General features: G+C 43.2%; 1 protein-coding gene across 1 annotated transcript; it reads left to right on the top strand.

Moving 5' to 3' along the window:
• Nucleotides 1–6,763: 6,763 nt before the first annotated feature.
• On the top strand, nucleotides 6,764–19,959 carry wnt5b (wingless-type MMTV integration site family, member 5b). Its single transcript, XM_034578400.1, has 6 exons — nucleotides 6,764–6,939; nucleotides 8,067–8,154; nucleotides 8,377–8,536; nucleotides 12,755–13,047; nucleotides 18,791–18,949; nucleotides 19,043–19,959. The coding sequence occupies exons 1-6, from the start codon at nucleotides 6,764–6,766 to the stop codon at nucleotides 19,340–19,342; spliced, it is 1,176 nt and encodes a 391-aa protein (XP_034434291.1). The 3' UTR covers nucleotides 19,343–19,959.
• Nucleotides 19,960–24,140: the final 4,181 nt, after the last annotated feature.

Here is a 24,140-nt window from a genome sequence, read left to right as displayed (position 1 = left end):
AGTGACTGAATGTGGAGCCAAATTATTTTTACTCGTTAGCTTTACTCCCACATCAGAGAACTTTAAAATAACCACAGACATTTAAGTCCAAATTAGGTCCATCACATTTTATTGACGTCAAATTTATACGACCTGTCATTCGTCCTACTTATCTGCAACTATCGGCCGTTACTGTAAAACACAAGGAGATGCTGTGAACCAAATAATGTCAAATTTTCTATCTACATAACATTTGTTTGGCAAAGTGTATCATCTTAAAATCCCAGAAAAAAATGTGTATGTGGGACGATGATGACAAACAATGGAGATGAGAGATGAAGAAGAACTTTATGCTGATAACTATAAACAACCTGTGAATAATTCATTGTTAAGGAAAAACATTGTGTCTGAATTAAACATTCTAAGACTGAATGAGGGACAGGGGTGGTAGAGAAAAGAGGATGGGATGAAGAGAACAGAATTCCAGATGATGGAGACGCTGGTAAAGATGTAATCTGTCCTGAAAAAAAAACTAAACCAAAAGTTGAAGGAAAATAATTCGACATCATCAAAAGTGTACTGGTTATTCTCTGTGTGTGCTCATACATCTGTGTATGCTTGCAAATCTGTTTGTGCAGGTTTGAGCGTGTTAATTTCTCCAGGGATGGGATCAGGAGACCAGTGTAGTTTGACCAGCAGAGCTCCAGGGCACCAGAGGGGGGGATCAGGGGAATAAGACCCGGCCACAGCAGCTTCTCCCTGGGCTTCCCGATCAGGGATTCAGCCTCTCCCGGGGCTTCAGTCCAGTGCCAGAGCTTTCTCAGTTGTTCCATTTCCACCAAACAGAGCTAGTCCAGGCTTATTTATGAGTTTAGACTCAGATTATATTCATCAGCCAGATCAGATGGATCCAGAAAGAGAAGGAGGGAACGATAGAGGGAGGGATGAATAGAATTATAAACGGCTGATGAATGTCAATTTCGGGAGAGAAATTGTCAAAGGAAGGAGGAAACATGCACGACACAACAAAACGGAGAGATGCAGAGAAACAAATGGTGATAAAGGGCAGAGAGACGCGGGAGATGGAGGGAGGACGAGACGATGAACAAGCGAGGAGGAGAAGTATAGAGGAGATATATTTAGAGAGAGAGTTTTAGCCTCCCAGCAAGAGGCATGACTCATCTTCTGCCAGCTGACAGAAGGATGGATGGAGGGAAGGAGGGAGGGAGGGCGGAGATGGACAGAGACGGGTAGTGAGGGATGGAGGAGAGGGGAGAGCAAGCGTGACGGAGAAGGGAGACGCGGTTGGAGAAAGGGGGATAGGAGAATGTGGGAGGAAGGGACGGAGGAGAGAAGGAAAGGAGGGATGACAGCTGAGAATCCGACTAAAAGAGGATGGAAGAGACCGTCGAACATGCAAATACACATGTAAGGTGCAAAAACAAAGACTGAGATAAAGCACAGGGTCTCTCTCAGCTGCTGCCAAGTCCCACTGCATTTCCCCAGTGTGTGTGTGTGTGTGTGTGTGTGTGTGTGAGAGAGAGAGAGAGAGAGAGAGAGAGAGAGAGAGAGAGAGAGACTGAAGTTGAGGTATATGGCTACAGTAAGTGGAGCAGGTATACTTTCATCCACCCGTGGGTCTGCTGCAGGTTGTATTTGTAGTTTGAGCTCTTTGGTTGTTACGCATGTGTCCGTGTGTCTGCCACATATTCCCATGTCTGCTCTGCATGGTTGTTTTTATATCTAATCAAAAGAAAAAACGACAGGAGCTTAGAAACAGTGGTTGAGATGAGCGACCCCCACCAATTTCCAATGGTACTGTATCCAGAAGACAGGCACAAATATGGACAAAAGGAATGTAGAATACACAGTCTGTTTACGTAGCTAAGGTTTACAGGGGCGTTAAAGAGTAAGGTAGGAAAAACAGGTGGGGGGTTGCTTCTGTTCGATGTAGGGCCCCCCTGGGTCCCTTTTGCCTGGGGCCCTCAAAGTCCCTTGAAACCCTCATGCGTCGATGTATATATGCTGCTCAGGTTACTCTGCTGCTCATCAGCCTCTACTGACTTTCTATGGCCGCCAGAAACAAATTCAAGCTACCAACACGTTTCTGTATCTGCACATAAGCCAATCACTGTGCAGACTGTTCTGGTTTATGGTTCCTCCATGTTGGACTCACCCAATGAATGCTGTCAGAGGAGAGGCATCCCTCTCTGTCTTCAACAATTTCCTGAAGCACCTCCGCTCCTAACTCCTCAAACCCCAAACTCTCCCACTGTACCAAAGCTCTGGTGTTGTCAAACTCTAGTGCAAGTCGCTTAGGACGAAAGCGTCCTACAGGGTCCTTAAGTAAACCTCTGAGTCCCTTCAGGCTGCAGGGTTGTGCTCTGCTGCGGTGCCTGACCTTTGACCTCTTGGTGGAGGCAGCGGAGGAGAAGGAAACATGATAGATGCAAGTAAAAGACGCTCAGGTTTCCAGTTGTTCATCATGCATTTTAGAGGAACATTACAACTGGTGCTGCACTGTGAAATTAATACGTATTCACAGTTTGCTGGCAATGATGGGATGCAACTAAGTACATTTACTCAGTTCAAAATTGATACACTTAGTATCAAATTCATGCTGCTTTCATAATATTTTTTTTGCATTATCACTTTTGATTCATGTACATGTTTGTTATGTTTTTTAACTTTAACTTAACATGTTCAATAAAGGGTTTTTATCCACTGTGATGAAGAGGTTTTATTTTACACCTAGTAAAAGATCTGAATATTTGCTTCCCCACTGATTGAAAGCAGCTGAACAGTGAGACACTAGAACATTTCTGCTTCTAGTTTGAATGCACTGTTGAGGACAGGCTGTCTCTTCGATGCTCAGGTTGAGTCTGGCCTGCACCTGGTCGGAGAAGGACGCACCTTTATGCACCTCGTCTTTTGGAGAAATTAACCTTTGAACTCAGAAGCCGTTTGCACGATTCTTCTGAAATCAGCCACAAACCGGGGTTAAAGTCTGAGGGTGAGATGCTGCAACTGTGTTTCCTTGAGCTGCAACAAAAAAACAAATGCCCTCATCAAATGTGTCACATGCATCCTCTCTTCTCTCGCTCTGCCCTGACTCCTCCATATACACTCCGAGGATTATATTTAACTAGAGGGTGATCAATTTTCAAGTGACAGTCATTTCTAAAAATTGGCAATTAGCATTTTTGGCATCGGCGGCTTCCAGGGGCTCAGCTCAGACATCAGCCGAGCGCAGCTGCTTTCCCTGCAGGAGAAAGCGGCCTGGCTCTCTCGCTGCAGCCTGGCACTGACGGCAATAAAAAACGAGCGAGTGAGGCTGCTGGTTAATCCAGAGAGGAGCCGCATGCCGACTCTTTCAGGCATTGCTCCCTGTTGCATGACTATTGCTCATATCCTCCAGGGATAAGTCCCCCATATCTCTCTCTCTCTCTCTCTCTCTCTCTCTCTCTCTCTCTCTCTCTCTCTCTCTCTCTCTCTCTCTCCCTCAGTGTGTATCCATTACTTGGACACTCCCTCTCTCTTCCACTCTCCCTGTTTCCCCTCCTTCCTCTTTCATTCCTTCTTTATCTCACTTGGTCCAAAGTTTTGTCTCAGTGCTCTGAACCCTCACTGCCTTTCATTTGGCTGCGTGTGTGTATCGAGGCTGAACTGCTCCTCCTTGTGTTTCAACGAGCACATCACAAGTTGACTACTACTGCGACTACGTCAAATATCAGTGTGGCTGCTTCAGTCCATTATATCTGATGCGGTCCCAGAATCCACTGTTGGCCTCCTTAGTTCCCAAATAATGAGACTATCAGTGTTTTAATGATCAAAGCTCTCAGGAGGAGAAACATATTTATTTTTTCAGATGTCTCAATCAAAGTACATCCTGTTTTGAAATGTAAAAAATGTATCAAAACCCTTTTACAAGCTCGAGAGCCACATGCACATGACACAAAGACCCTACAATTTCTGCAGTTCCTTCCCATCAAAGCAGTAGATGGCGCTGTGATGTCAGTGAAAGGCTGATCATTAATAACAGGGCGGCTGCTGATTGGTCTGTCATCAATAATCCTGAGTCATTGTCTTGTCGCAGTCTTCCCTTCTCCTGAGTCTCGGGGAGAGAAACAAACACAAGTATGAGTCGACAAAAATAACAATGACTTGAAACTGAAAACAACAGGCCGTGTGACATTTGTAAACTTTTCTCTTGATCACTTCTAAATGTACTGCTTCACCATTATTTGCTTTAGTGTGCAGCAGCAGCAGTTGTGCAAGTGTTGGCCAAACGCACTGAACATCATCTAAAATCATACATGTAAGTTTTTAACATTTATCAAAACATGAAATATATCTAAAATGATGCACGTGGCATTTACAATATTTGTATTTAATGATGCTTCTAAGATAAGATAAGATAATTATTGATCCAATAAATATTATATATATGGTACAGTGTAGTATATAAGATGTTATACATGATACTGTCATGAGTCACAAACCAGTACCTCTATCTAATCTAAATAAATTCCAATACGCCAGAATCTTATATAATATAGACACAGCAGCTGATACAGAGAAATGTGTGTTTTTAGCCAAATGGGGGCGCTGTTGTCTCAGTAACCTGAAGCGTACAAACGGAAACCGACGCAAGGTGCCTCATGTATATGGAGATGACAACGTCTGGATACAGACAATATTTAAATACAGACTCTTTCAGTCCAACCAGTTTTTATGTTGTTTCGCAATATAAACACGTTTCTGTTTCCTAAAACATGTTTACTCACCCGACCAACCTGACCCTGACACACACACAGAATATCAACCAGCAGTCAGATGTATATTGAAGGCAGCCAGTTAGATCACTTCACTGTGTGTGTGTGTGTGTGTGTGTGTGTGTGTGTGTGTGTGTGTGTGTGTGTGTGTGTGTGTGTGTCACAGGGAACTTCGGGGGCCCCCGGGAGATGAAAGGTGTGCGGCCCCTGCTTAACATTGCTGCGGATCTATTGTCATGCAGAGACGAATGACATCCGACTCTGATCCAACAGAAACCCTAGAATGACATGGAGAAGAATTTATAACACAAAAGATATCACATAATTTAGGGATATAGATGAAAAGATGAATATATGGTTAAAATAAACGTAGGGGTCTTTGGTGGTGTGAAAGTCTGTGTTTAAGCTGATCTTTGTGTCTAATAATAATACAATAGATCCCCAAGGGGTTTAGAACGCGTAAAACTGAGGAATCTATGTTTCAGCAATGCCTGTTTCCAAATGCTGTCTTGATACCTTCAGGGTTATTCTTTTCTTTTCTTCTTGATTCCATTTGGATTTCTTATTTGATCTTATAAAGTCTTAAATACTTCAGGGTCCAGATTCTTTAAATCTCAGGGCCCCGGTGTAACCTGTCTGTCGCTTGTGGACGCACTGATTCTTTAGAGAAGCGCTGAGTCGGATCAGAAGAGGCAGCTCCACCGCAGCTCCACCGCGCACACACCCTGTGCGTCTTTGACCGGGTCATGAATTGAGGGGAGCTCGCTCCCAAATGCCTTTTCTTTACTTTCCCGGACTTTGCAGGACTCCCGGCCGTCTTTGTGAGTGTGTGTGTCCGTGCGTAAACGTGTGTGTGGAGGCGGTATGTCGCCCTTTATTTTCGCACACCAAAGAAGAGGGGATTAGGCGATTTTGAAGCGCTCACCTTTTATCCAAACAAATTATCCACTTCAGCTAATAAAAGGAATTTCTCCCTTTCTGGCCTATACAGTAAAAAGCTTTCTGCTTGCCCTTATTTTACGCACTTCATTTGGATTAACGTCAAATGTGACGCACACATTTCACTTTTAAGTTTTAGTAAATGACCAAAACTGTGAGTCCATGGATGAACAATGCATTGATCACTGATTGATCGGCCTAAAACCCTAGTAATAGATTAATGATTTCCTTCCATTGGGATTCAGTTTAGCTCATTCCAATCCTTGTGAACTCAAGGTCTCCAGTAACGCAGGTGCTTCCAGACTGAAAACACCCATTTGTTGATCTGCTGCTCTGCGCGCAGGCGTGCGCGATGTATGGCCGTAAAAGGGGGGTGGAGGGAGGGAGGGATGGAGTGGTCTGGTCTGAGGTGAAGTGGGGGTGAGAAGAGGAGGAGTGTATAGCAGGGGGAGAGAGAGAGAAAGAGAGAGGGAGATGTGGAGTGGCCTGTTAGGGCACAGGAAGGGAAAGGAACAGTCGGTTTTCTGCTCAATTAGCGTTGTACTCTCCTTGTTAATCTTTCCTCAAGACAACAACCTTACGAACTGAAGCTATGTTTTGTTTCACCATGTTTTATTTGATTTTTTGAGCCAGAAGATAAGGGAGATATCGTCTGTCTCATTGCGTAAAATCCAACTGATGCCAAATCATTTTACGCACATCTTAGAGGAGTTTTAAGTAAAGAGGACTCTGGTTTTATTTGCAAGCAGCTTTCCAGAGCTTCTAGAAACATGCTGCTGTAATTTCAGATCAATTTTGGATTCATCCACAGTGAAACTACACGTGGATTACGAACTTTGTCCTGTTTGGTTGACTTTTTCACCATTTTCTGAGAGGAATTTTATTTTTAACATAGAGACAGGGGAGAGGAAAGGGTAAAAGGCAGTTGGAGAGTAAAAAACTTGGACAAAAAATCAGGACACACGTGAGTCTGCCTCACGCATCGCCAGCTTTCAGGGGGTTTTGCGTCCAGGCCCAGAGACCAGAGACCCGGCAGGGCTGAGCAGGGACGCCTCCCTCACTCTGTGCCCATGTCTCAACAGCGGAGCGTTTCCCCAAACACCGGCTGTGAGGCGGTGACGCAGCGGACCATGGACAACAGGCCTGTCCGGAGAAGGAGAACCGGTGCTGTCCGACATCTGCTGCTGGCAGCCGCCTTCCTCGCCTGCAGCTCCCAACTGCTGGTGGTGGATGCCAACTCGTGGTGGTGAGTAACTCATTGATCACTGTTATTTTTTTGTTGATTTTTACCAAGCTGTGGATGAACTGACCTCCATTTGGTGGTTAGAATAAGTTCTATTTGTTGTTGTCGGCTCGAGATTTGATAGTATAATATAGTCCTCAGCCTTAAATTTGCATTTGAAATGTGCGTAATTTGGCTTTTACGCACGGGAGGTTCCGATTCCCCTCATATCATCCTCATTTCTTGCGTCTAGACTCTTGATAAAGATGACAGCTGGCACATTTTGAACCAAGGCTTCACTCTGTTTTGCCTCACGTTTGCGTGCGTGTGTGTTTTGGGGGGGGTAGCTTTGCGTCGTGCCGCGATGTTCCATTCGTGTGGTGGAGCACTAACAATGAATGGAACAAATGTGAAGGCTCTGTCACAATATTTACCCTGGCTGAGGCCCAAATGGCGCTGTAAGGTGGCCTGCTGCTTCTGCGCCTTCAAGACCGTCAATTAACAACACACTTGTTCTTGACTTTCAAAAATGCAACTGTGGTAATGCAGTGGACGATGTGTGCAGGTTTGTGAAAGCTCACCTGCAACTTTAATCAGTGCATGTTTTGAGTTCTTAAAACAACATGGGGAAGGTGAGAGTCAAATATCCAAATGCAAATTGAAGACGATGCTCCCATTGCTCGAATAGTTTCATAGATGTGACGTGCATCTTTTGAAATTGACAACAAACAGATATAGTCATTCAAATTAGATTTAACTTTGCACAGAGAGTCTTGATAAGAGACCACAAAGCGTTAACTGTCATTTTCTGTGTTTTGGGACAGTTTTACTTTGTTTTCTGAGGCTGTTTTCTGAGACCAACACGATTAACATGTTTAATTACAGCACTCTGTTTGTTGTAAAGGAAAAAGAAACAGACCACGAAGATAGCGTCTGCAGAGATGTTCACCACAGGAGTCTATTTATCTACATTTTATAGGCCGGTTGCACTAATAAAACCTGCCTCTGAACTTTGTCCTCTGCAGCACCGACCTGCTCTCACAGAGAGAGTCGTACATCACAGGGGCTCAGTCTCAGCCACTTTATCTGTGAGTTTAATAGATTCAGTTTATTAGTTTGAATTGAGGATTAACATGGCCTCTGTCTCTCAGGTCACTAGCTCTGACCCCGATCCAGCGGCCGGAGATGTACATCATCGGAGCTCAGCCTCTCTGCAGTCAGCTGTCTGGACTCTCTCAGGTAAGAGCCCGAGGAAATGCATTTTCAAATATTATAAACACCACTCTTAACACTCTCATGATGTCAACAATGGCTCCTAGAGTCTCTGAGCACCTCATGTTCCTACCAGCTCCTCTTCTGTACTTAGAGGGAGAATTTCCCTGCAGAGACGACTAAAGTATCAAACCATTAACTGACTAATCTCGGCTAATCTCTCCTCTTCTGCTGCTGTGTGGTCCGCAGGGCCAGAGGAAGCTCTGCCAGCTGTACCAGGACCACATGATCCACATCGGGGACGGAGCCAAGACTGGAATCAAGGAGTGCCAGTACCAGTTCAGACAGAGGAGGTGGAACTGCAGCACCGTGGACAACACATCTGTGTTCGGACGAGTCATGCAGATCGGTGAGTTGACAGATGAAAACGGACTAATAAGGAACAGCGCGTAAAGTTTGTGTTTGAGATTTAAGAAGCTGCTGCATCTGTTGCCTTTAATTCCATGCAAGTGTATATGTGTCCGATTTGAAATCAAGTCCGATTTTTCTATATAGCATGACACAAACATCAGGAGTGGAGTCAAAGTTCTTTTACAGACTTGGCAAAGGAAAAACAATAAAATTAAAACAGTGCTAGAGAAGATGCAATAAAAGACACATGAGATAAAAGTTAATCAGATAAGAAAGAGAGACATAAGCAGAACCAGAAGACATAATCAGACAAGTCAATATAACAGAGTTTGTGCACTAAGATAATTGCATAAAAGGAAAAAAATATCGATTTCATTGATCATGCAAAAGTCCAGAGCATACCGTTTTCTTTATTTTGCACGTAGCACATTTATGACCCTCAATCGAATCCGGAAGAAATGTTAAAACGGAAAGAGAATTCAGTGGCGCCATTGACGCACTTATTTCATTTTTAAAACATCTAAAGAGCAATGACGTTGGCAGCTGAAACCCCTGAAGCCCAAACACAGCATCCAGACATGAACTGTACAGTAACTCAGGTGATGGTTCTAAATAATGCACCGACAAATAGTCTTATTTTGAAAGGGATGTTATGATGATTATCAGTGTAGAAAAACACGCCCATGGTGTTTGGACAGGTCGTGCAGATCATGATAGAGGAGGATGTTTGAGTTCAGTCAAATAACAGACTGAAATAATACAACACATTTTTCTTTAGCCTGAAGTTAAATATAGCAGAGTGTTGACGTTTGGTGGAGACAGATGTGATCCTGTGGAGATACGTTAGATTCAGATTAAATGAAAGACAGTTGTGACATAAAGTGGCACGTCAGGTAAATACTGTTGATTCAGGCAGTGTCACACTTATACTCATGAGGTGGGTATGAAGCCCCATAGAAAAACACTAGAGTGTGTCAGGTAGTGTGAATGTGAAAGTCAACAGTCAGTTCAGCCATTGAGATATTTGTTCCCACACAGCTTGATCATGTTTTATCAAATTTCTGCTCTTCACTTGTCGCCTGTCATCATAATATTCAGGCTCCATGTTTCCTGATGTATTTTACTTGTAGTTATTTCAGAGTTTGCAGTGAAGCGTAAGGGTTTGGTTTTTCTGTCTTTCTCTCCTGTTGACCCTGTTGATTTTTCCAAAACTAATCATATCTAGAGATGACTTGAATTGAACTTTACCATTATTAGTTCTATTATTTGTAATATTTCATATTTGGAAACCATAAAAGTGGATCTTTCTTTCTCTCATCCTTTCTTTTTTTGTCGGCCATTTTTCTCGTATGGAAAACAATTGTCTGGAGATGATTGGAATTCAATTTTAGTCATATTTTTATGATTGTCATAACATTTCATTTTCTATAACAATGAGAGAAGTGGGGTTTCTTTCTTCTTTCTTTCTTTCTTTCTTCACCTTATGAGTCCACTTATTTCTAATATTAATAACATTTCACGTTTTGATACATAAATAAAAGTGGGGTTACTTTGCCCCCACAGTTCACTTGTCGCTGGCACTTTACGCGCAGGCGCAGAGTCCATTCACTCAGTCATATCTAAATGAGTCGTTGCTGGAAAAGACCTAACGCGTAAAACCCACATCATTATCCATATAGAAACGCTTCGTGAGTCTCCAGCCATTTTTAATAAATATCTCGGTGTCGCTCAGACCCTGGATCAGCAGCTTGAGCGTCTAATTCCCAGCAGGCGATGTGGGAAAGCTCTCATCAACAAGTAAGTGTGAGATCCGCTGCGGGGCAGTCAGTCAGCCAGTGGAGGTGTTTGCGCCTCTCTCCTCTGTCTGCGCTCCTCTGTGCGCCTCTCTCTCTATTGACAGTCGCTCTTATGCGGAGGTGTGAGTCGCTCCATTGTCCTGCGGCTCCTCTTTTGAAATGCGCCGATGAGCTGACACCGAGCCGGCACATCCGGACCTGCTATTTGAAGTGGAGGCTCCTCCAGTCCCATAAACCGCTGGGCCTGCGTCTCATTATGATCCTGCTGCGTGTTTAACATGCGCCCTCGTCCTGACTGTGTGATACTGCTGCTGGAAACCTGAATGAGCAGCCCACACGACTCACATCTGCATGCATACCTGTCTGTCCGTCTGTCTGTCTGCAGCCTGCTGTTGATTCTGGAGTATTCTATAGAGCCACACTGCAAAGCACTTTTATTAGAGAAAATACTCAAGTTTCTTTATATATCACAATAGATGGATGGATAGTTGGAATGTAGATGGATAGATTGATGGATGAATGGATGGATAAATGGACTTAATTGATCCCAAACTGGGAAATTCCTGTCAGGCATATAACACAATAAGCAATATGTACATACATACATAAAAAGATAAAGCACTGTATACGTACACATATAAATATGTGTGCAGGTTTTCTGTGCGATATGCGTATGGATTTAGCTTTTTTTGCAATGTAACAAATTTTTAGGCTCTATAACGTCTAAATCATCCCAATACATTTGTTAAAGTCCTTAAAAAAAAAATCAAAGAGTCACCGTTAAATATCTCAGACAGTAGTTTCATTTGATATAATAGGAATGTCAGAGTGAACCTGAAAAATGCCATAAAGAAAACTATTAAAGTCAGTCCAGAGTTTGTGGAACAGGTCGACATTGTGTTGGATTCTCAATCACCGTGAGATCAGGTTTTTAAAGATGATTTAAAGATAGAAAAATGATCATGTAAAAAGTCAAATACTGGAATCACCGCTCATAAAATTTCACTGTGGTGTAAATTCAGCCTCAGCCCAAAGTACTGTGGAATTCTCAACTGCTTCACATTTAAATCGTGGAGTTTCACAAGACTTTTCGTGGTCTTTGTCCTCTTTCTTACTTCCCTGTGTGTTGAAATAGTTTGTGTATTAATGTGGAGAATAGGACATGCAGCTTGTGTTGTGTATTCCCCAGTGTAAGATGGTGTTAGTCCCCCAAGTCAATAGAATTGGTTAATATGGGTTAGTGTGTTGCAACAGGGAGGGCAAAGCTGACAATTGCCTGGGGCCCCTATCTGAGAAATGGGCCCCTGAGAACGGATGAATATGTTAGTCCACAGCAAAGACAATTTTGTGAGAACCTACATGGGACTGGAATGACAACACGGTCAGAAACCCTCGAACGAGGCCCCATGCCACTAACCTCCTGCAGCTTGGTTGAAGACATTTCAATGTGTGTGCACTTGAACTTTACTATTATTTATTAGTATTATTATTACTATCATTTGAAGATTGATCCCTTTTGCTTGGGTCTCTTCTTGGACCGATGTCTCTTTGATAATAATAAACTTTATTCATACAGCACCTTTCATAGCTCAAAGTGTTTTAAAACTATGAAAGATGTACAATGGACATTAAGTCCCTTATAGAAAATTAATGGAAAGAAGATGGAAAGAAATATGTTATCCAGATGACGACTTTAAGTTGTGCAGGTTTTTCAAAGCTTTCAATAACATGGAGAGGATTTGATTGTTGCAGGTGAAAAATGACATTTAGCAGCGTCACTCTGTCAACAGTTTGTAGAGGGAGTGTTTGTGAGGCAGAAAGTTGTGCAGATCAAAACAGAGGAACAGGAATGTTGTGGCAGAACATTTCTAACATACTTCCTCTTGTCTGTGAGAATAACAAATTGAAATTCGATTTAACTTTATTAGTGGAGGGAAAAACAGAAGCATCTCAAAGCTTGATACCAGTACCGATGAAGACGTGAATACAGGTTTATTTAGTAATCTGAAGGAACTGGTCCTAAAACAAAAGAGTGGACAAGCCAGGACAATGACACAGAAATGACAAAAAGTTCCAAATGAGTGAGATGAAGCTAATTTGTTTCCCTCACATGTGTCATGGACGACTGAGCTGGTATTTGAAGCCGCTGGGTTTAAACAGGTTCTGAGTTAGAGACTAAAACCACAGCTATTGTCTATTGTTGGGTCGACAGGGGTGTGGGGCTGTTTGCTGTGTGTGTTGGGGAGGAGGCGAGTTAACCTGAGCAGCTACCCATGTTTCCTGTCAGGGGATGCACACACACACGCACACACACACACACACTGAGCAAAGCACTGATTACATTAAAGTGGCAGCCATTATGACAAAATAAATCTTATTGTGTGTCAATTCTCACTAAAGTAAATTCTGTCTTCCTTCAGGCTCCAGGGAAACGGCCTTCACCTACGCCATAAGCGCGGCCGGCGTGGTCAACGCCATCAGCCGGGCGTGCCGTGAGGGTGAGCTCTCCACCTGCGGCTGCAGCCGGGCCGCACGACCCCGTGACCTCCCGCGCGACTGGCTGTGGGGCGGCTGCGGCGACAACGTTCACTACGGCTACCGGTTCGCGCGCGAGTTCGTGGACGCAAGGGAGAGGGAGAAGAATTACCCACGCGGGTCAGCTGAGCACGCCCGCACAATGATGAACGTGCAGAACAACGAAGCAGGGAGACAGGTACGGAAACACACACCTGTATTTTTATTTTGTCTCTCTCGAAAAAAAAAAAAGGGATGAAGTTCAGAGTTCTGGAAGTGAGTGTGTACCCATGACTCTTAACCCTGTGTGTGTGTGTGTGTGAATGTGTGTGTCTGTCTGTAAGGAATGTGTGTGTGAGTCAAGGTGGCCCCCAACTGCCTGACCTGCCAGTATGTTTGTGGGTGTGTGTAGGTTATTTATTGGGAGGGTCCAAATGGTATAACTGCTAACGCCCTTGGAGTCTGGATAGGTCGCTAGGTCAACACACATTCCATCGGAGTAACACACACACACACACACACACACACACACACACACACACAAATATATCCTCCTACACGAATGCAGCAGCATAATCGACAACAGAAGTTGCACGAATGAGATTTTAAAGATGAAACTTAAGCAATTAATTGAGCAAGAAAACATCAAATTAATACATGTTATGTTTTGTCAAACAAGAATGCTGAGTTTTTTGAGGCCTTTGAGTTTTTTGTCCCATGATGGTTGCCATCCCGAGACAATCAGAGACTCTAAACTTGACGTAGGAGCGTGTTTGGAAATGCTCTCAGGTGGAGAAATGCACTAAAAGAAACCTTTCACCTTTGACTGGGATGTAAACACACATGCACGAGTGTGGACACACACACACACACACACACACACACACACACACACACACACACACACACACACACACACACTTTCCTTGTAAAAGGTCCATTTGGGCATTCAGGTACAGAGTGGATCTTAAAGACGTGTTTATCTTCACTTTTATCTTCAGAGAAGCTTTGTTTAAGCTGTTTACAAGAAAGAGACGTTCAGCGTCTGTCTTTGTGTGTGTGTGTTTCCACGAGTGTGTGTGTTTGCCTGCGCGCACAGCTCAGCTCCATTTGATTTGTGTGAGAGACTGTGTGTCTGGTTTTTGTGCGTGCGTGCGTGCGTGCGTGTGTGTCAGAGGTCGAAGGTGAGGGTCTGGAGAGGTTGTGTTTCGGCTGAGGGTCCCACTGGGGCTATAGTGGAGTGTATGAGAGAAAGATCTACTGCTACGGCCTTATATTCACACACACACACACACACACACACACACACACACACACACACACACACACACACACACACACACACACACACACACACACACACACACATAGTTCTGTAACACACTTCCTTTTGAATGACTTTTCCTCCCTCTTTCCAGTTTGATTCTCTGCTTTCATTGTTGTCTGTCCACTGGATTGGAAGAGAGTTTCTTCTCTCCTCCTCATCCCTTCTTCCTCTCTTTTTTCTTTCGGGACACGCTGGTTTGTCTTAAGCGGGATTTGTCTCGCTTGGTTGAACAAGGCAAACCACCGGGCTTTTGTAGAGGTGACAGGGGCGTGCCGCTGTGTATGTGTGTGTTCTTCAGTGTGTGTGTGTGTGTGTGTGTGTGTGTGTGTGTGTGTGTGTGTGTGTGTGTGTGTGTGTGTGTGTGTGTGTGTGTGTACAAGCGTCTGGAGACCGAGACACAGGGTGAGGAATGGGACTCGTCACACTCCCCCGACTCTCAAAGCAAAGACCCACACACACATGCACACACTCACCCAGGTCCACTGTCTCCGTTTCACACAAATCAAATGAGGCAGTGCTCGTCACATAGACACCAAAACAACTTGACGCACATTCCCGGTCTAAAGACAATAACAGGACACTCTGTTGATGTAGACACAGAAGACAACTTTCAAATGTATCTGTCAACCTGTTGAGGACACAAGCTCAACAGTTCTGATTTGGGAAATAAAAGAGAAATGTCCGCTCACCAGCTGATGCACCCACAAGCTGTATTTACCTTTCTCAGAGGTAGAACAAGAATCTTCTGAGAGCATCAACTGGTGGACATTTCTGATCTGTGTGCTTATGTGTACTTTCTAAATAAGTTCATTCAAGGACTTCATCTCTGAATCCTGGTCCACTGAGCAATGTGCCAACACACAAAAGTATTTTTTAATTAAAAACAAGATCTTTCCAAAGATACTAAGTGTCTTCGTTTGAATAGATGAATGAAACATACTCATTCTTTCTATTTGATGTAATAGTAACGCTTTGAAATGTTGGCATAAGCAGATACTGATTATATATGGGCATATGTCGAATGTGTAGAAGTTATTTTAAAGTTTAACATTGATTTTTCAGTTTCAAAAGCCGGCATATATGTGTCCCCACATTGCACAATCACAGTCATAACTATCTGGCTGCATATAGATGAGACGTGTTGACCTTTGCAGATATGGACAGATAATGAAATCTGGACCCTGACGCTCATCTGTGTACTGGACTTTAAGCTGCTCCGTCCAACAGACACTGCAGTCTCTCGTCTCTTCTGTTCTGTGCTCCTCATTTACTGCTTCTCCTGTCACAAAGGCCGAGCTGTTTTCTCTATGTCTGCCCCATTATAGCACTGACTCAACCTAGTACTGACTCCCCACACACACACACACACACCCCGCTCCTAACCCCTAACCCTGCCTGAGCAGAACCTATTGTGCTTGACACAGAGACCGTGTCTCCACTACGCATGACTGAACGCGTGTGTGTGTGTGTGTGTGTTCATAAGGTCCTGTGTCATTGCGCCCAGCAGGCGTGACCCACCGAATAGCTCAGTATGATGCTGGACACACACATGCACAGTTTGACAGTATGAGGTTATTGGAAGCTTATAATGTGTAGTAATGAAAAATGTTTCTATAGCTCTGTTCATACAAAGAATGAGGCTCGAAGTTATTAAATGTAAATGAAAAAATAACATAAATTCTAGTGGTAAAAAAATGCAGAAGATCAGTAGATGGAGTGGGAAATTGGGTTCAGAATTTTTGTGGAGTTTGCCTTTCACATATGAAGAACGCAGCAGGAGACTGTTCGGGTCGGACGTGTTCACGACAAAAGTGAAATGTGCAGAACATTCAGGAACAGTTCAAGAAAATGTCCTGAGCAACTGACTCTGACATTTGCGTTCTCACATACAGCCCCTCCAAAAAACCTCAGGAACATGTCCAGAGTCCAACACACGTCTGAAAGCATCTTAAGTTAGTTCCTTTTTCAGCTGAAGTTCAAAAACTTGATTTGGTTCCCTAATATCATTAGAAATGTCTTGATTATTGCATCTTATCAGTGGGATGAAGATGGAGTCTGAAATACAAGGATTCCCTCCTGAAGATAAATGCAACTAACTTTTGAAGAATGAATCCTAAACCTCCCTTTAACTCCTCTCATTCTGAGCATTAGAGAAATGTGCAGTTTGTAGTTTGACGAGTCTAGAAAGTTGTCGTAGTAAAATTTGAATGTGGCTTTTTCTCTTCTACAATCGACAACATGTCATTGTCCCCTCTCCTTCTCAGCGGCTTGTTTGTCGGGGTCATCGGGGTCGAACGGCAGGATTGGAGGGTGCCGAGTGCTATGCCTGCTGGGTAGTAAAGTAGAGGGTAGCAGGGGTGGGAGGTGGGGGTCGGATGCAGGGGTGAGGGGCACAGAGGTGAGAAGGTAATTGAGATCAGGCAACGCGAGGAGACACAGGGATGGGTTTGTGTGAGGAGCCGGAAATAATAGAATCTGAGTCAAAGGATCTGTTCTCAAATAAAATAACGTAATCCATGATTAGCGACACACTACTTGTGTATAAAGGATGTGAGAGTATGTGTGTGTGTTGGGGAGGGGTGTGTGTGTGTGTGTGTGTTATGTGACTTGTTTACTGAACGCTGTTAAAGGGACCTGGTAAAACTGCAGGGGTGAAGGGCTCCCCGTAAAGTTCACTGCTGCCAGCATCATAAATCTCCTGTTTCCTGTTCTGGTTTTTATTTATTTATTTACTCACACACTCAAATATATATTGATAAAAAAAGTTTCGTAAAGTTGAAACTGAGCCGGAGCATATTGTTTTTAAGTTAAATTTCAAAATTAAGTTCACTCAAAGCTGCTGACTTTACAGCTCAGATAATAACATGTCACACTGTACCTGTTTATACATAGTCTTTAAAATTACTGCTTTCTATATAGGAGCCGTGTGGGAAAGTCAATTCACAATAGAGCCTCATTTCCTTCGGTTTCCACTGGACCGTCTATTCTGAGGCAGATGTTTGTTTTAGTTTGGTGGAGCAGAATTGACAGCGTAAAAAAAAAAGATCTTTTCTCTGTTTTTCTTTGCTTTGCATTTTCCCCCTTTGTTTATGTGTTTCTCGGCACATTCGCACAGTGAGGCGGGTTCTGCTCCGCCACACAGCGCTGACAGAAACCCAGAGACAGCCACGTTTCCAGGTTTACAGCTGCGGAAAGATTATTTGGATGAGGGAACGTCCCCCCTGTTAAGTGCAGCGGCGCATGAACAAGTGCTCAGCTGGCACATGTGGAGCTACTGTTACATTTAGTCATGTGGCAGAAGTGACTTAGAGGAGAGGGATAACAGGCTTGAGTGGAGCAGGAGAACTCGGAGTAAATCCCAAATCTGTTTAATAAGACAAAGTCAAATCATATCAGGTGAAGAACTGCAGAGTTTGTGAGATTATCTTCTACAACACTTCACCTCTCATCTATCTATCTATCTATCTATCTATCTATCTATCTATCTATCTATCTATCTATCCTTATTGGGTCCAATATGTTAATGTACTATGTCATAGTGAAAAATTGATTGTCTATCATATAGGGGGAAAAAATCAAACATTGCCATGGTTGAAATGTTTCATGTTGTGTGTAAAGGAAAAATCTAAAATGTCCTAAGGAATAAATAACTGAGCCGAGTGTGACTGTGTGAAATGACCCGAAGCAAAGAGTGCATCGAGTTAAACTGTATAAATCCAAGTTAAACTGTGAATCATCTGGATTTACCTGATGTTTTTTCCCTTGGTTCAGTTTGCTGAGGTCCTGTTTTCTGCAACCACTGTAGATGAGAGGGAGTACTGACACATGTTCACCACTAGATGGCAGCAGCGTAGCAGGAAACAGATGTGCAGGCCTCAGTGGATAATGGGAAATCCAGATCCTGTGTAGTTCTGCTGAGTTACTACTTTAACTTGATATGTGAGAAGTAAAACACGCAAACATCAAATTCCCAGCGTCTCACTCAGTGTCCATTAGATCAAATGTGACCTAACCAGCAGATTTAAAACGCAGATATTTTAGTTCTCTAGTGCTCTTTTGCACATCTCGTGTATTTGAATGATCCAAACACACACACACACTGATACAAACTGTGATGTCTGACTTATAATTACAGTTTTATATTTACATTCTAATTATCAAGTTGATTTTGCTCTTTATTCAATGGGAAGTTGCAGTTTGTCAGAACATTTCACAAGATTTATACTCACCTTTCATGTTAAGAATTTATTATTATGTCATTTGATCTTTTATATTAAATATCACACTCTTCTACGTCTATTTGATTTTCAAGGAAGGCTGCAAAAAAGTTTCCTGTTACATTAAAGTGTGTTGGATGTGGACTTTTGATCATTTTGATGATATGATTATGTCATGGAAAACATTTCTTAGGGAATAAAATCTCAAGAACCCCTTATAAAATAGAGTATATCTATAGTTACCCTCAAAGGATAACCACAGATACTGGATGGATGGAAAATATACAGAGGAGTTCTCCTTTCTGTTGACCTTGTTTGGATAAGATATTGACGAAATGAGGCGTAAAGAAACAAACTGTGGGTGAAAACATCTCTGTCTCTGTCTCTCGCTCCATCAGGCCGTCTATAACCTCGCCAACGTGGCCTGTAAGTGTCACGGAGTGTCGGGCTCCTGCAGCCTGAAGACCTGTTGGCTCCAGCTGGCCGACTTCAGACGCGTCGGGGAGTTTCTGAAGGAGAAGTACGACAGTGCCGCCGCCATGCGCATCGGACGCAAGGTAATGAATTCATAGCTGATGCACCTCTCCCTCCAGGGTGACACGAAAAATCTGACATCTCACAAAATCCATCTTTTTCTTTATCTCATCCAGGGAAAGCTGGAGCAGGTCGACAAGCGCTTCAACACCCCGACCCCGGAGGACCTGGTCTACATCGACCCCAGCCCGGACTACTGCCTCCGCAACGAGACCACGGGCTCCCTGGGCACGCAGGGCCGCCTCTGCAACAAAACCTCAGAGGGCATGGACGGCTGCGAGCTGATGTGCTGCGGCCGAGGGTACGACCAGTTCAAGACCTACAAGCACGAGCGCTGCCACTGCAAGTTCCACTGGTGCTGCTACGTCAAGTGCAAGCGCTGCACGACGCTCGTGGACCAGTTTGTGTGTAAATAGCGCACATGACGGACAGCGGGCAGAAGGACGGACGGGGGTGGAAAAGGAGGAGAGGGGGGGGAACAGTGGTGAGATGATGGAGGGTGACGGATCCAGGAGGGTGATTTTTCAGGGTTTTGTTTCGGATGAGTCGAGACGATAAGTTCCATTATCTGACAAAGCTGCTCTTATCTTTTTATTTCCTTTTCGCCTCCGATGAGAAAACACTTTTTCACATGCAGTTGCAGAAGCTGCTGTGTGGCCATGTTTGTGTGTGTGTGTGTGTGTGTGTGTGTGTGTGTGTGTGTGTGTGTGTGTGTGTGTGAACCGCCGAATGAGAGATGGATCGAAGAGGATGAACTGGACGTCTTCCACGCTTTTTCACGACGGCTCTCTGAGATTCTGGTTTTCCCATCACTCCTGTCATCACTACATCCCGATCACAACCCTGAAGGATGGAGGGAAGGAAAGGGAGGACAAAGAAAAAGAATGATTAGCAAAGGGCTGATGGACTTGCAGGTGAAGGTGGAACAACTGGACCCTAAAAAAAAAGAAGGGACACATATAACTAGTCGATGAGGAAATGATAAATAAATATATGATTTAATAATAAATAAAAATACATATCTGTTTGTTATTTAAAAAAGACTTGAGCGAGCCCCAGACACCGTTTGGAGCCACAAAACTCACTTCACGTGTTTGGGTATTGAACCTTTTTAGTGCTGACTGCGGTGTCCCCTCCGTGTGTGCGCTTCTAGCACCATTTTGACCTTTGACCCCGCAAGAAAAATCCTCACACACACGTGACGTGCGTTGTGCTGAGGTTGCCAGACTCACCTGTTCGGGTATGCAGAAAAATCCAGAGTGCGTCGGACAGAAGGGAGAAAACAAGAGGAGTCGCTTATTGGGCGGCGGGGGGGGGGGGGGACAAACGTGAAATGGAGGGAATAATGAAAAGAGGGAAAAGACAAATGAATTTAAAAGAAGGACAAGAAAGCAGCTGATCTCCACATCAAACTGGACCAATGACGTACAGTGCACGCTCTCCATGTCAGCTCCTCCTCACCAGAGAGCAGCTTCCCCGACAAGTGAGCCGGCGCAGGTTAACGAGGCCGCCGCCATCTTTGCTCGGCGGCCGCTTAAACAAGCAGCTCACACGCCGCCAGTCCGGCAGCTCCGTGACCTTCGACTGACACGAGGCGAGCGCAGACCTCCATTAGTGAGATTAATGTGCTGTATCGGCCTTAATGTACTGCACTGAGAGGCCGCGCGTGGAGCCTCTTCATCTCACACCGTTATGCAACTTATTAAGTCAACAAAAAGCCCTGCGGTGTCGATTTGGCAGCTCTGCCGCCAGTTAAAACGTTTTTTATAACGGCCCCGTCATAACCTGACAGAATATTGTAGGTTTATGATACAATACACTTGATGGACAGAACACGAACGAGGACAGAAGAGGACTGAAAAAACTGAATGTGTGAGCGCGGAGAAACAGAAAGGACTGCAACTGATTACTTTTTAAAGAATAGTAGATGAGAAAAGAAAGTATATTTTATTATTGTTTTTCATTCTCTGTTTTCTATGTTTTATACGTGAGTATTACGGTGTATTCTTTTGATAAACTAGTCTTCGACAATGAGGCTTTTGTTCCGTTTGTGAGTCCGCTGCAGTTTCTTTCTTTCCGAGAGGTTTGACCCCGGCCAACGTTTCACCGTGTTCACCACCAACACGACAGCAACAGACGAGTCTTTGTCATCGACGGGGTGTTTTGGAAAATGATGCAAAATAGGAACAGGAAGTACAGACTTACAGTAATGTGATACACAAAGCAGGGCCAAGTTTAGTGACGGGGAAGTTACTGAAAATCTGAAAACACAAGCGATGTTAGAGTGGGTGAAAAATATGAAAAAATATGAAGACAGAAACGGGTTATGATCTCGCACTCTGAATTTTACTAATTATAGTAATGAATCAGTAATTAGAGTGACTTTTACCTCTGCCAAGGAGGTTGTGTTTTCTTCTGCCTTTGTTTTTGTCTGGATCTAGTGAATTTAAATTTGGTTTCATAAGTCAAGGCAATTTTATTTTTAAAGCACCTTTTATACACAGAGTTAGATTCAAGGTGCTGTACAGGGACATTTGAAAACAACAACAACTCAGAGACTAACTGAAAAGAAAACAATAAAAAAAGATTAAAGATTAAAAAGATTAAAAGAGTTAAAAGAAATAAAAAGGATAAATTTGTATAAAATTTTGCAGAATCTTTCTAACAAACAGACAATCAGCAATGAAAACATATCCTCCTTGCCATATAATGTATTTCTTGTTATAGCCATAAAACTTACATTAAAGTCGCCAGATTCGTTTTGTGTCCTCCACGTGGCAGGGCCTCCGAATCACTATAGTAATCTGACAATATAAACTCTCTCCACTGAAAACTACAATACTGTTAATACTGGTATACGTTTAAACTCTTATTTTGAAGGAATCATATTTCCACTGAATGTTTTCATATTTATTATGAAGCCTCACTGATAAATATAACCTGAAATGATCTAATACAAATGGTAAATTTAGCCAGATACATTTTACGTGTGCACTTTTTAAAGTTTCTCAGGAGTAGATTTTTTTTATCAGAGACAACAATAATCCTCCGGAGGTCATACTTTTACATTTATATTCAATTCACGTGACATTTTGCATACATCCACGTTGATCAGTCTCGTTCAGATCAGTATCAATGACAAAAGCTGAATTATTCATGTTTAACGCAACATCACAATATATTTACTGTATTGTGTTCTTACACAGAAAGTAAAGTATTGTGTATTTCAGGAAGTTGTATCTATGTATGTTGTATTGTTTACGTTTGATTTTCCTCATCTGCTCCATGGACGGCGTTTTTCATCCACTTTTCTACACCAACACCCCTTTTGGTTTAAACAGGTTTGTACAGTGACCTAACAAACAATCCCTTTACATTTAGCTGCTCACTGCTAAATGGATTAGACCACTGACCAGAGCGGCATGACTGGCCCATAGTACTGTCACTGTGTAATCCTCCTCACATGACAGTCTGTATGTGTGTGTGTGTGTTTTCCCTCTCAATGTATATAACTGCTGATCATGGCTTTAAACACTATAGTATTAATGTTATTGTTATATCTTAATGGCGTCGGTGTCGTGTATCATGTCATGGTGTGTGCGTGCGTGCGTGTGCGTGCGCGCTGGAGATTAGACGAGTGAAAGTGTAACCTGATGGTGTCTGATACTGTTCGCCTGACAGCCATCTGCTGCTGTGATGCTGATATTCTGAATACCTGCGCCAAGGCCCAACAGGCGCAACAGTCCCTTTAAATTTAATCAAGCTGTACCAAATTTCACACACATCTCAACATCTCACGATGTTAAAAGGAAAAAGAAAAAATCCATTCTGGATCTACCCCTGATCTGGACCCGCTCCAAAGTTTAATGGGTTCTTCCCTGACCCACATCGCATCCTTCCGCCAAGTTTCATTTTATACTGTCCAATCATTTGTGTGTAATCCTGCTGAATATCAAACCAACCAATAAACAAATGGATAGAGGTGAAAACATAACCTCCTTAGCAGAGGCATCACAAAATCAGCGGAGTTATCTGTCCTGTTCTTATTATGAGAATATTGTGATGAGTATTTTGATGTAATCATTTCAATAGTAGTTTGTTTTTAAGCGGTGCAGTTTACCCTTTATGCAAGGGAGGAGTCTGGTTGCAGCACTGCTGTGGCAGAGAAGTTGCTCTTGACATCAGGACGTTTTGCTGACTTTCAGTCTGTTTCTGCAGATTTTGTGCCTCAAGTCAATTTTGTACTTTTCCTCTGTTGTTAGGGACAAAAAAACTGCAGTTAAAGCAACATCATTACTTCCTAAATGTAATGGGTGAGACATTTGTTTCCTTCTGGTTCTACAGGGTCCACAAGGATGCACTTTGTAGACATTTAAATTTCTGCTGTTTGCCTAGGGGGCAGGTGATATGCAGCTGTCCCACGACTTTCACTGGGTTTTTAAACATTTGCTGTTATCTTGCTCTGCGCAGCTTTGAATGTGCACTTCCTGGAGACGCAGTTAAGCTGCACGCTGGGACAAAATCGTCTAGCTGCCGGCATCCCTGCTCATCTGCACACAAACTTGCCTGAGACACCAGTACAGTGTGATATTAATGACCTTTTTAATTTGACTACTAGCTATGTAGGCAAACCTGCATAGAAGTATGCTTTGCTCTTCTTGCAGCTGTTCTACATAACTACATAACTGCAAGAACGGCTCATGTAATTCATCCAAATGTCTTTCTCTTTTCTCTGCGCTGTTCTCTGGCATTGAGCCATGAGACAATTTCCTCAACAACTTATTCTCGCTGTGTCGGAGCAGGAGAAGAGGAGTTAGAAACCGCAGAAGAAAACTGTTATGGCTAAAGTACATTCTGGATGAAATAGACAAAGGTTTGTGAATAAAATTAGGCTAAGACCTCCTGTTATGTCCTAGAAGACATGATTCTTAGTGGAGAGGTCTGTGAGAATGTGACTGGGCAACATATTTCTGACTTATTCATATGTTTTTCTGTCTCTTTCAAACACACACAGAGCTCAAAGAACCAATCAAACACAAAGGCTGCAGCCACGTATCCGTTCGCTTGTTCATGCTCTAATGTTCTCCTGAAAGTGTTGCACATGTGGTAGCGTGAGATGAAAGTTCAATTCCCCCATCACTATTACTACTGCTGTCTTATTAACCCGGCAGACAGCTACAGACAGCCGCCCACTGAATGTGCACATTGTTTGTA

This window comes from Hippoglossus hippoglossus, chromosome 23 (genome assembly GCF_009819705.1).
Source record: "Hippoglossus hippoglossus isolate fHipHip1 chromosome 23, fHipHip1.pri, whole genome shotgun sequence".
NCBI classification, from domain to species: domain Eukaryota; kingdom Metazoa; phylum Chordata; class Actinopteri; order Pleuronectiformes; family Pleuronectidae; genus Hippoglossus; species Hippoglossus hippoglossus.
Note: the sequence above shows the minus strand (reverse complement) of the source record. Positions and strands in the feature narration are given on the sequence as shown.

What these genes read in the sequence shown, in the direction of transcription:
- wnt5b (XM_034578400.1), top strand. Translation starts at nt 6,764, where the DNA reads ATGTCTCAACAGCGGAGCGTTTCCCCAAACACCGGCTGTGAGGCGGTG. An exon ending in GTGGATGCCAACTCGTGGTG is followed by an intron (nt 6,940 to 8,066) that starts GTGAGTAACTCA and finishes TCTGTCTCTCAG; the next exon opens with GTCACTAGCTCTGACCCCGA. An exon ending in CGGACGAGTCATGCAGATCG is followed by an intron (nt 8,537 to 12,754) that starts GTGAGTTGACAG and finishes GTCTTCCTTCAG; the next exon opens with GCTCCAGGGAAACGGCCTTC.